Source organism: Camelus ferus, chromosome 1, assembly GCF_009834535.1.
Source record: "Camelus ferus isolate YT-003-E chromosome 1, BCGSAC_Cfer_1.0, whole genome shotgun sequence".
Taxonomy (NCBI): Eukaryota; Metazoa; Chordata; class Mammalia; order Artiodactyla; family Camelidae; genus Camelus; species Camelus ferus.
The window spans coordinates 57,663,939-57,676,141 of record NC_045696.1 but is presented as its reverse complement, the minus strand read 5'-3'; the positions used below and the strand labels follow the sequence as shown (position 1 = coordinate 57,676,141).

The following is a 12,203-nucleotide window of genomic DNA, read 5'->3' as shown; positions in this document are numbered from 1 at the left end:
GTTCAGAATCTTCTATCCAAAGGTAGCCTAAAAAACTGGATTAGCGTCAGGGCCAAGAACATGCTTCCTCAAGTGCAGCATAAGTTCATAGCCTTCTGGACCTTGTAGCACTCAGATGAAACAGGAGCCCTCTGTCTGGATCTTTCCTGACAGTCTCATAAAATGGCCCAGTTGGAGGTTTCCTGGCAAGCAGAAGACATTGGATGATCTACCTTAACCATCTGTGTATACACCAGATAAAAGAAAGTCTGGGGAAGCAGGCTTACCTATATTGTAAGGTAGGGAGAAAAGTGTCTTCGTTGGCTCAAGCTGCAGGACACAGAAGATGCTCACATTTGTTTCAGGAGGGATGGAGAAAGACATGCTGATAGAAACACTGTACAGTTCTGTGATGTTATTTTGAGATTTCTTCATAACAGCATCATACTCGGTGGTTGAATTCTTAGTTTTTAGCAAAGTATACATCTTTTGAGGTTCTGGATAGCCTTGTGTAGATGAGCAGTTCAAATTTATGATGTTAGAATTTTCTGTTTGATTAGAAATTAGACTTATTTCTGGTTGACTGAAGTTAGCTGAAAGCAGAATAGAGATACCAAAAAAGAAAAAAATTCAGTCTAAATTTAGATGTATTTAGAAGGGAACAGCAAATAATGAGGTGCCAGATCTGATCTGGGAACTCACTGGAGGAACACCTGGAAGCCTCAGGGTCTAAACTGCAGGCCTCAGGCCACCTCACATTTATTTTTCAAAAATGGAGTTTGAGGCCGTGCTTACTTCCTGCTTGCCCAAATCAGTGAGGTGCTCTCTGCGCAACAGAGGGGCTGGCCTCGTCTGCCAGCTGAACCCCTTACTCTTCTGTAGTCACTAGGTACTCTGCAAGTTCTACATACCAATTTAAAATTTAGTATACCACTTCTAACGCTTCAGTGGTTTGTATGCCATCTCGACAAGTTTTGCTCTGTCAACACATTACTTAAGCACTCTGCTTGTACGTGATGTGGCCTGTACAAGGTGGATTGCCATGGTGCTACTTACTTTAGACCTCATTAGCAATAATTAATCTGGATCTAGTAATTCCACATCTGGGTGTCTGCCCTAGAGAAATGAAAACTTAAGTTTACACAAAAACTTGAACGTGAATGTTTACAGCAGCTCTGTTCATAACAGCCCCAAACTGGAAACAACTCATTATCTTTCCATGGATTGAGTGGATAAACAAAAATGCTACTCAATAATAAGAAGGAAGAGACTTTTGATACATGCAACACCTTGGATGACTCTCAAAGGCATTATATTGAATAAAAGAAGCTGGTCTTAAAAGGTTACAAATTGTATGAGTTCATTTATGTGACATTCACATGAAGACAAGACTACAGGATGCAAAACAGGGGTTATGGGTATGGAAAGGGTATGACTATAAGGGTATAGCATGGGGAAATTTTTTTTAGTTTGCTGAAATGATTTGTAGTCTGTTTCTACTGCTGGTTACGTAAATCTATAGTTCAAATTAACAGAACTGTATACCAAAATTAAAATAATTAATTTTACTGTATTGTAATTAAAAAAAATCTATAGTGACAAGTTTTTCAAGGCCTAGGAAAACAGAGGAGCTGGTTTGTCAGCTTTCAGATTGTGTGCCTTGGGTTAATTCCCTTCTGTCTACTGGGCTCATGGTTGGCAACCAACAAGTCATAAGCAGTCTTCAGGAGGCTGAAGGGAAAACCCAAATCAGTCAGCTGACTCTGGTGCTAGGAGCTCCAGGCAAAGATTTAGTAGATGAGAAATCTTGGACCGAAGGAGAAAATGAATGAAAAGAGAATGAGACCTATATGGCTCATATAAACTTCATAATGGCCAATTTACCCATGGTTTTCACTTAGCCACACTGCCTTGGTTTAGTTAGCTCTAGTTGGTCCCCAAAGTAGATTCTTACAGATCCCTTAGAACTATAAAAAATACAAAGGACTTTTAGTTCCCTACTCCCAAGCCTTGCATTCCTTTCAAATGAACTGTCCCCAAAAAGGCTGTTCGCTGCCTCTCTCTCTGGGTGGCCCCTACCCCCAAAATATTTGTCTGCTTGTTGCAGTCTCATCTGAGAAGGTGGGGGATCTGAACACGCCATTGACTACATACCAAGCACTGACAGGTCAGAACTCATATGGTAGATGGGAACCAGTCCTGTGGGCCCTTTATGATGGATGAAGCATTGATACGAGCCCTTGTCCTTGATCTGAACGTTGTGGAGTCGCAGGGTCCAATTGTCCAGGTCAAAGCTTGTGCGGCCCATGTACCTGGGATCAACGTTGTGAGGCTTCTCTTGGCCTCTGTAGAGCTCATAGAGAACCAGCTTATCCTGGTCCTGCCAAAATATCACCAGCTCGTCCAGGCTCAGGTTTTGAGAGTTTGTAAAGTGGCATGGCAGGTCTCCAGTCTTGTTGAAATATGCCTGACTTTTCAAGGAAGCAGCACCTATAAAAGGAAAGATGGGAATTGGGGAAGGAGAAACAAGAGGCAAGGGGAAAAAGCCCAGAAACTGCATTCCTCTCTATACCCAGATTCTGTCTTGTCAGTAATGATATTGAAGAACTAGGTGTTAAACCCTGGAACTGTGCGTACACTGGAGTCTGGAGAAGGAGACTTTTGTCCTCGCTTCGCTGCTAGCTAACTGGGTAGCCTTGTGCAAACTGCAACTCCTCTGAGGCTCGGTTTCCTTATCTGTTGAATGAAGGGGTGGACAAAATGTTCTAAGATTCTTTCCAGTATTACATTCTATGAATCTAAATCCCAGAACACGGAAAACCAGCAGCGTTAGACAATTCATTCACCCATCCATTACCTTCCTATAACCTGAACGTTGGTTCTCTTCACTGTAGCTGTTACAGGCTCCTACATCATGGCCAAAAGCTCTCCCTTCCCCTCCCATCCCCTGATTCCTTGGCCTGCTATGGGGAAAAGATTTCTGATAATGTGATAACAAGCTTGATAGCCCCCCCCCCTTTCATTATGCCTCAGTGGTTGGGCATCACAGGAATAGTATCTTTGAAATTTGGATAGTTCCCTTTATAGAACATCCCTCATGACTGCTGCTCCCATGGCCAGCTCTCCCAAGGATATAAGACAGTTTGGAAATGACACAAATTGTCAACCAAGGCCTCTATTCTGTGACCTCTCTAAGCTCTTTTCAGGGATCAGAAAGAGAACTGGGCAAATATGATGGTTGTTTTGGGACTGTGGTGGTCAAGGAACATTTAAGGTACATGAATGAAATGCTGGAAATGAATCATAAATGGGAAGGTGAGGATGTACTTTTGGAGTACCGGGGAAACCCCAAGTACCACAAACTTGCTCTCCCCAGAATGCACTGTGCTTGGAAATTTTTGCAGCCCCTAGAGAATGTACTAAGAGAGTTCGGAGAAAGGCTTTCATCCCTGATGGGGTATTGGGGTTTGTGAAAGGGATTTGGGTCACCTAACTCCTAAAATGTGATTGATTATAATTTTTGTAGGATCTATTCTGGGTCACAGAATTGCTTACTACTTGGCCAAGAAATTAAGTAGTGGTGGGTAAGAAGTGCAGGGTTATGGGGGGAAAATGCTGTTTCTTAGTTAATATGAAGTGAGATATCACCTTGGGGAGGGAGTTAGGGTGGGTCCTAAATAAAGCTTTATCATCCCAGACTTCAATAAAGGAATGTTAACATTAAGGAGGAGAGGAGAGATAGGTTGGTGAGGAAGATGAGAGGAGTTTCCTTCGAGGTGCTCTTTGAGGGGCAGTAGGAGAAATTAAATTGATCTGATCAATGGTTTCTCTTCTGAGAGGGAGTAGAAGAGAAATAATAGTGGTATGCACTTGGCAAACTTGAGCTGTGTGCAGAGTAGCCCAGTGAGAACGCATAATCAAGGGGGCTGGTGGTGGTCTTGAACTCTGCGGGAAGGAGACTCCAGGCATCAGTGAGAGTGGCACACGTTTGAATTACTGCCCATTGCATTACACTCCCTAGAACCCTGTGAAGCCCTTGAAAGTATGAAATGCAGCCTCTGTACAAGATGCATTCCCATATAGGAGGGAGGCAGGAGAAGCTACCTGGGTACCTGGAACAGTGAAAGGGGGACCTATAGAAGATTTACTGTGTTCGGTGACTATCTTACCAGGCACTCCTGGGGTGCTGCTACACCTTTGCTAAACTCTGAATGATAATGTAAGGGTGCTGCCTATTGTAAAAGCTTCTAGCAGCTATTTCTGGGGGAACATGCTGTTTTTAATCACTAATGTGCCGTATGATCTAGGGCAGATGACCTAATGGAGAAACCAAACACTTAGTTGAAAATTCTGCCAGTTAACGGTCAACATTACATTATTACTCAGCAGTCAGTTGTGCCTCTGGCCTGGAAGCCACTTTGCCTCTGGCTTCTGTCTTCCTGATTTAAGGTTGCTTCTCCACAGAGCCTCACAGTGCCTCCTCTCCTTCCCACTCACAGCTGGGTCCAGCTTCTCTGATCCAGAATTCCTCTCCCAAAGATTGTAAGGGACTTTTCTTCCACCCATCTAACTGCCCCCTTCTTCACCTACCAACCGAAAGTGTGGTCTGTGTTCTAAAGGCACTGGCATCACCTAGGGGCTGGCCAGAAATGCAGAATCTCTGGCCCCACCCCAGACCTTCTGAGTCAGAATCTGCATTTTAATAAGACCTTCAGTTTGAGGATTTCTGCCTCTGTCTCCAGAGTGGAACAGAGATGACGGAACAGGAAAATTTTGTTTCCATCTATCCCTCCCCAAACCCTCTCTCTTCACCCTGGGGTGGAAATCACTCTGAAGTCCATTCTGAGTGGAATTGAAAGTATTTCACAACTTACCATCCATAGTTCGTTACCAACCACTGCCTTCCATGACATCACTCAGAGCTATGCATGCTAATCGCTTCTCTGACAATATGGGGAAGATTTAGCTCAAAGTCTGTTTTCCCTGAGTGTCTTCAGTCCTGCCCTGGTATGACCCCTGACCTTAGGCCACCAAGCTGCTAGACTCACTGGGTTCCATTGGGTGGGTAAGCATTGAGAGTCTCTCCCTTTCCCAGCACGTGGGCGATACAAATAGTCTGGCTCTAGTTACAACTGGTTGCTAAGCTGGTGTCAGGAGCTAGGCACTCAAGAATCCATCTAGATACCTCCCTAATCAGCCAGGGGCATTTACTTCAATGGATACTTGAGGACTTCATCAGCAAGATACTATTTGGATGTCTTACAAAAACTAGTCTTCTAACCTTGTGAGGTCTTGACCCCACCTGGAACTTCAGTCTTCCCCAAGCACCACCCCGAATGCCTGTCATATATTCTAAAGTCATCTCTTCCTCATATTATGATGCTTATCTGTACTCATGAATTTTCCTTCTTTACTAAACTTTCTCCAAAGCCTCACTAGGCCCTCTGGAAGCCTCATTCCATTGTAGTAAACTTTTCTGTGTCTTCAACCTCTTCACTGTTTCCTCCAAGTTGTTGTGCTTTCATTGAAATCTAGTCCCACCCAAAGCGCACCACATGCCCTCAGCCAGCTCTCCTTCTACCATACTTCACGGGGGCCTTGAGCAACACTCTTCCCTTTTGAGGTGTTCTCTTCTCTCACTGCTGTCAGGTACGCACCATTTGTTGCTACTTCCCTGCTCGCTGAAGACTGAGGGATTAGATGCGAGGTCTTTCTTTCCAGTCAATTATTGCTGTCAATTTGGGTGACTTTGGCACAGATGAGCTTGCTACCAACCCTGCCTCAGAGTTCTTTGCTCTTTCCCACTTCGGAGATCTTCATCACAGGCTATTTCAGCAGCCTCTTTCCCATGACATAACCCTAAACCTTATCACCAAGAACAGCTCTGCCCCCAGATCTTAAACCTCAGCGTACCTAATTCTGTCCACAAGGTATCTTCTGCCAAGATTTGCTTTTGATTATTCTACCTACATCTGGTCTTCAACTTCATCAAGATGTTAGCTCTACCAAGTTTAGACCCTATAATTTGATACTTTCCAAAAGTACTCTCCGCCATGATGGAAATGTTCTATATCTGTGCTGACCAATATGGTAGTCACCAGCTGCATTGAACACTTAATAGGTAGCTAGTGTGACGGAGACACTGAATTTTGCATTTTATTTAATTTTAAATAATTTAAGCTTAAATAGCCACACATGGCTGGCAACTATCATATTGAATAACACAATGACAGTACATTTTTTCAATCTTTCTCTTTTGAGCAACTTCAGTAAATTTGCCCCTTTATGCAAGTTTTCATCCCCCCAAAATCTACTTTTTATCTACATATCTGTTCTTACAACAGAGTGAGCACTCCTGGAGGAAATTATTCAATTATTTGGACTGGTGACATTTCAGGTGTGTAGTCTCCAGTTCCAGTTAACTTGGCCTCTGGGCACTCACCCTGCTTACCACCCTCCGCCTTCATCACAGCAGTACTTGAGGAGTACCTTCTGCTGCTGCTTTTAATTTCTCTTTCCCTTATAGTCAGACTCTCTGAAAGAGTAAGCAGCAATCACTGTTTGCACCCTCAGCTTCTGTCCCCACCTCTCTTCTGAAACTTCCCCTCATTGCCAAATACAGAACTTTTTTCAGACCTCATCTTATTTGACCATGCTGTTGAATGTTACACTGTTGGCCGCCTTTCTTCTTGAAACTCTATTCTTTCCCAATCTCTGACATCCTGGTCAGTTTTCTCTGATCACTCCTTAAATGGTAACTGGGGCAGGGTTGGCTCTATAGGACTTTACATGGCTGAGATGATATTTCTGTTAAGCCTAGCTTTGCTTTGATTTCATGCTCACCATGGATCCCATTATGGATATAAATATAATATATATACAGTTATGTACATTTATATATTATAGATATATAACATCTATATATGTTTTATAAAATACATAACATGTGTTACATAAAATATGATCTGTTAAAATATATGAAGCATCATATAATGTAAAATGTAAATGTAAAATTTAAAATGTAAAACACATCATCACATGTCAAAAACTCAGCTCCTGGGAAGTCCAGGCCATCAGACTACACCAGACTACGCTGCCCACTGCCCTTCATTGCTATTTTTATCCCTCTTCCTCCCAGGCACTCTCCTTATTTACTGAAGACCTGAGAACCTGGCTTGCTACTGCCATCTTCTCCATCACTGCCCCTGCCTAGGTGATTTCAGCCTCATGCACGTGGTGCCCAGCCCCTCACTTTCTTGTCCTCTTTTCCTCCAGTATCCGATCATTCATTCCACCCTAGCCATCTCCTCCCTGGACCAGACCCGTGACCCTGTTGTTACCACTGCACCTCCTAAAAACTCTCAATATCAAGCATCTCACCTTGTGACCACCATCTCTTGCCTTGTTATTTCATTCTTTCTCCTACCACCACTCCATCAAGTCTCCTACCTCACTGGGATATATTATGAATTGAAACATTTCTCACTGTATCTGAAGATACTACCCTTGGCCAGCTCTCTATTACTTCTTGACTGGATAATTGCAATTGCCTCCTAACTGATCTTCCTGCTTCCATCTTTGCCCCCAAGTTCAATTCCTCAAGCCCAAATGATCCTTAAAAAAATGTATCTCAGATAAGCTTCCTGTTCAAAAGTCTCCAATGACTTCCCGCCACTCTGAAAATTATATCCAAATCCTTTCCCAACACTGAGAACTATACCATGGGAAAATCCTTCCCATGACCTGCAAGGTCATATGTAATCTGGTCCCTGGTATCTTTCAGAGCTCTTCGCTTCACTTACTCTGCCCCAGCCATACTGGCTTCCTTGTCATTCCTCCAAAAGGCCATGTTCAGTCTATCTCAAGGCCTCTCCACATCAGTTTTAGTGCACAACCAAGAAGGCATTGCATTCTCTGCAGGGAGTTGCAGTCAAGGACTCAGCCCCCCCGGGCAGTCATGCACTTTCACATATTTACATCTGTAGCAAGCACCTTCATTCCTTGGTTTCTTTATTTGGGACCATGGGCAGAGATCTTCAGGCACCTCTGTTGAGACCTCCTTATGGTAGGAAGGAAGGAGAACCTTGGAGACACTTTTCCTCATGCAGACTTACTTCTCCCCAGCTGACTCCTAGTCCTTCCCCCTCATCCTTCCCTTGCACCTCTCCTCAGGGTCCATGAAAGTGCTGGAGCCTTTTGTCTGGGGCTCCCTCAACAATGAGAGGACCCTCATGTCTGTCCTGATCTATCTGATCCTTGACTGGCGTGCTGCACAGAGAGAGAGAGAGAAATAAAAATGTGGGAAAACACGGAGTCGTGAAGAGTTGGTCTGAGAAACTCTAGTAGTTTCTAGAAGAAGAGAATGGGAGTAATGGTAGATAAACAATATTTAAAGAGACAAAAATTCTGAATACTCAAAATTCATAAAGACATGAGTCCTCAGATCAAAAGTGCATTCTAAGTACCAAGTAAGGGAAAAGAAAAGAAATCTGCACCTAGAAATAGTGTGGTGAAGCTCCTGAGCAAAAAGCATAAAATATTTTTTCAAACTTACAAAGAGGAAGAATTGAATTGACTCTCTTCATTCTTTAAAAAATGAAGAAAGAATACCTATAAAACAATGACAATTAGAATGAAAGCTCCTTAGTAATTATAAACCAAAGAAGACAACGGGGCACTAACTTCTGAATGAACAGAACACACACACACACAAATAAAGCAAACTACAGCATTTCAGCTCAGTGGACTGATACAATTTCAAAATCCATGCAAAGGAAAAGCATTTAGAAACTTGAGAAAGTGTTTGAAACAATGTTGAATAAAACCCATTCAGGGATTTAGTTTTGATCACAACTACATACAGCTTCTTTTACTCTCTTGTCTGTTACACTGTAGTAAGTACCAGAAAAGTGATTTTTAAATAGTGTCTTTAATAGAGACATCTGTAGGAAAAAGGAATGAAAGAGAGAATGAAAGTGAAACCAAGACTGGGTAAATACTCTTAGAGGGTGTTGAAAGATTTTTTCATAATTTTGAGGTCCTGGAACTTGGTCCTGTGGCCCACAATGGCTATAAAGGAAGGGCTACACGTGTTTTTGTTTCCATAGATTCAGTGGTACTGAGGGGGCCAAAATCCTGAGTTGCATATTCCGGAAATGGTATTAAGATCTTTCACAAAGGAAAAACAAGCCAGTGTCTCAAACTCTTTCTCCTTCCCAAAGCAGTCTGTCAGTCTGTCTGCCATTGGATCCTCTCTGTTCTTTACAAATCTCACTCTTGCTCCCAATCAACCCTATACTAAGCCTATTCAGTGACCATCTTCCACTAAATTAACTTGTCTGACAGCCCGTTCTCTCTGGAACCTATTAAATACTCTTAAAATGATTAACTATTTCGGGGGTAAGTTACTCCCTACTGGGGAGCATACATGTATTTCAAAGGCACTTTAAACAGTAGCTTAACACAAAGGTGTGACTTGAATAGGAGGACTATTATGTTCCATGACAATTCTTTGGGAATTTGGGAATTAGGTCTGAACTATCTGTTCACCTCTGTGATTTTTAGTGACCACTATCAACAGCAACAGGAAGTGGGAGTGAAAGTAACCATATAAACATAATCCTCATGCAAACACCCACGTGGGAACCTGCAAAAATCTGGGGGGCAGAGGGCAGAACAGTGGACCTTTACACAAGTTGTGAAGTGAGGGTCTGAGACAATTTTATGTAAATCCTAAAGTGAAGGAAGACCCCCAACTATACTCTAGGTACTTTAACTGAACCAGAGGTATTTTTCAAGAGAAATGAGAGGTCCTAGGATCCAGAGAATCTCCAGACAATAAGAGAACAACCATCAAAAGTTAAACTAGGAAGACACTCCTGATGTGTAAGCTACTGATTTTCCAAATAACACTCTGGCTCCAGCTTTAAATGTAATCAGAGGTGATGGATAGCAGCAAAAAGAGCTGGACAGTTAGAGGCGCTTCGACAATCCTTCAGCTTTATTAATACAAAGCATAAGTTATAATCTAATTCTGCAAGTCCATGGCTGCCCTCTCGCCCTTCTAGGTTTTAAACTCTCATCCAATTTTTGTCTCATGGGCAGGGGTGGCAACTACAATGTCTAATTTCCATGACTAGGGGAGGACATAAAAGATACAAGGGAAAAAGGAGAAACAGAATTATTTCACTGTGCTGTTTTATCTCTGCTATCAAATGAATTATTCAGCTCTGCATTTTTGCTGTGGACTATCTGGTCCAATTACATCTCCTTTCTCTCTTTGGATGCCTGCCTATAGGTAGGTCACTGCTCACCAGTAAGCAGAGGTGTGCCCTGAGGAGAAAGATAAAATTCAAATGGATTCGTTTTCATTCTTTAAAAAAGAATGGCATCTGTTATGTTACTGTTGTTATTTTTAATGGTGTGTGAAGTATTGGCAATGTTATTTTCTAATCAAGTGTCACCATTTTCCTAACCCACTTTAAATCTGTACTTGTCAAAATATAACCACAATTCTCCCACCACGAAAAAGCTTAAATGGTTTCCTTGGTGGGGGGAGTTATTTTTTAAGTTTCAATATTGATAACTCTCTTTTCAGAAGTTAAGAGGTGTCCAGGTAGTTTCAAACACAAGACAAAGGCAAAAGTGACACCTGGACTCATTTTTGATGAGGTTTCTCAGCTTTCTTTTCACTTTCTGTATGCAGAGTCAGAAAGTTTGAGGGGGGTAAATGGAACCTCAGTTCAGACTTTTCCCACACTTTGTTTCCAGGCCATTTTTCTTTCTTCTCTCCCGAGTTTTAAGAGTTGGACTGGTCACTGTGATGAGAGGGGCCAGGGCCCAAGCTTTAGGCACAGCTGAAGTACCAGCCGCAAGGAAGGCGGAGGATGTGCCAGTGAGGAACTTGTGACCTTGGCTGAAGCACAAGCCACTTCATCCATCAGAGCTGTTTGAATTCCCAAAGAACAAATCCTATTACTAAGGACAGTTCAATAGTAGGAGTTGGGAGAAGCAGCATAACGTCAGGTGAACATTGCTGAATCCATACTGCTGGGTTGAATCCAGCTTTGCCACCTATTGGCAGTGTCGTCTCAAGCAAATTACTTAACCTCTCGGGCTTTAGTTTGCACATATTTAAAATGGGGAATCACAACAAGACTTAGAGCAGAGAGTTACGATGCCATTTAAATGAGTATTTATAAGATGCTTAGAACAGGACCTGGCACAAAGAAAGTGCTACATCTATGTATCTGTCAAATAAATAAAATACGAAGTGGAATGGGAAGGGGTTCCTGCTGGACAGTGTTCTCCAGAGCTTTGTCTCATCCCCTTTCTCTGTGCTCTTGCTCCCACATACCTTCTACCTCCCCAGGAGCTAAGGTATCAGGCCCTGGGAGATGGAAGCTGCTGTCATGACCTAAGTGACCAGTTAGCACATCTACAGCACAGATTCAACAAGCTCCAAGGTGCTAAGCAGAGAAAGCAGACATCACAAAAGGCCTGCCCCAGTCAGCATCGACCTGAGGGAGCATCTTTCCCTAGTACCCCAACTCCTTGTCACCCACAACAGGGATGAGGACACTGACCAAGGGCCTGGTGTGTGCCATTGGGAGGAGGGGAGCTCATGGCCAGGCCAATTAGTCAGGAGCAGCCTGAGCACTGCTGGAGCAAATAGCACACTCGGCGCACCCTCCCCATCTGCCCCACACCAGGACTGGATGCCTTTCCTCTGAGTGCTGAGGGTGTGGAAAATAAGCAGCAGGAAGGGGATGGGCCAGGAGAAACTAAAGGCACCCAGTCACAGGATGAGTGGCAGGAACCTCGGCCAGTCCCGGTTTACAGGGGGAGAAACTGAAACTCAGAGAGAAGCGGCAAACAGGGAAGATCTGACACTACTGAAATTTCTTTTGGCGGGGAAGGCTCTTCAAGAAAAAGAATACAGAACACAGAACAAAATGGCCATAACCACTACAAGGCCACTCAACAGGGGAAGAATATGATGGAGATGAAAAGTCGCAGTGGAAAGAAACATTGGTCTTAACTTATGTGGTTAAAATATCTTACTAATGAAAATTTTACTAAGGATTAAGACACATGATCACACTGTTCGGGCCCCTCTTGGGGTCTTGGAGGGGCTTGGAAAGGGCTGTGCGAGAGAGGAGCCCCAGAGCTCAGCCCCTTAGCTTCATGGTGAGTCAGCTGACACCATCAGCTGAAGGGCGCTG

At 43.2% G+C, this 12,203-nt stretch overlaps 1 protein-coding gene across 4 annotated transcripts in view; it reads right to left on the bottom strand.

The window, feature by feature from the left end:
- Positions 1-12,203, bottom strand: part of CD86 (CD86 molecule) — a 57,111-nt gene that overhangs the window by 13,449 nt on the left and 31,459 nt on the right. For all 4 annotated transcript variants that reach the window (XM_014563628.2, XM_014563627.2, XM_032480277.1 and 1 more), the window contains exons 3-4: positions 2,134-2,469; positions 267-572 (exon numbers count right to left, since the gene is read on the bottom strand). In XM_014563628.2, the coding sequence (XP_014419114.2) occupies positions 267-572; positions 2,134-2,469 (642 nt within the window). The remainder of the gene's footprint in view (positions 1-266; positions 573-2,133; positions 2,470-12,203) is intronic.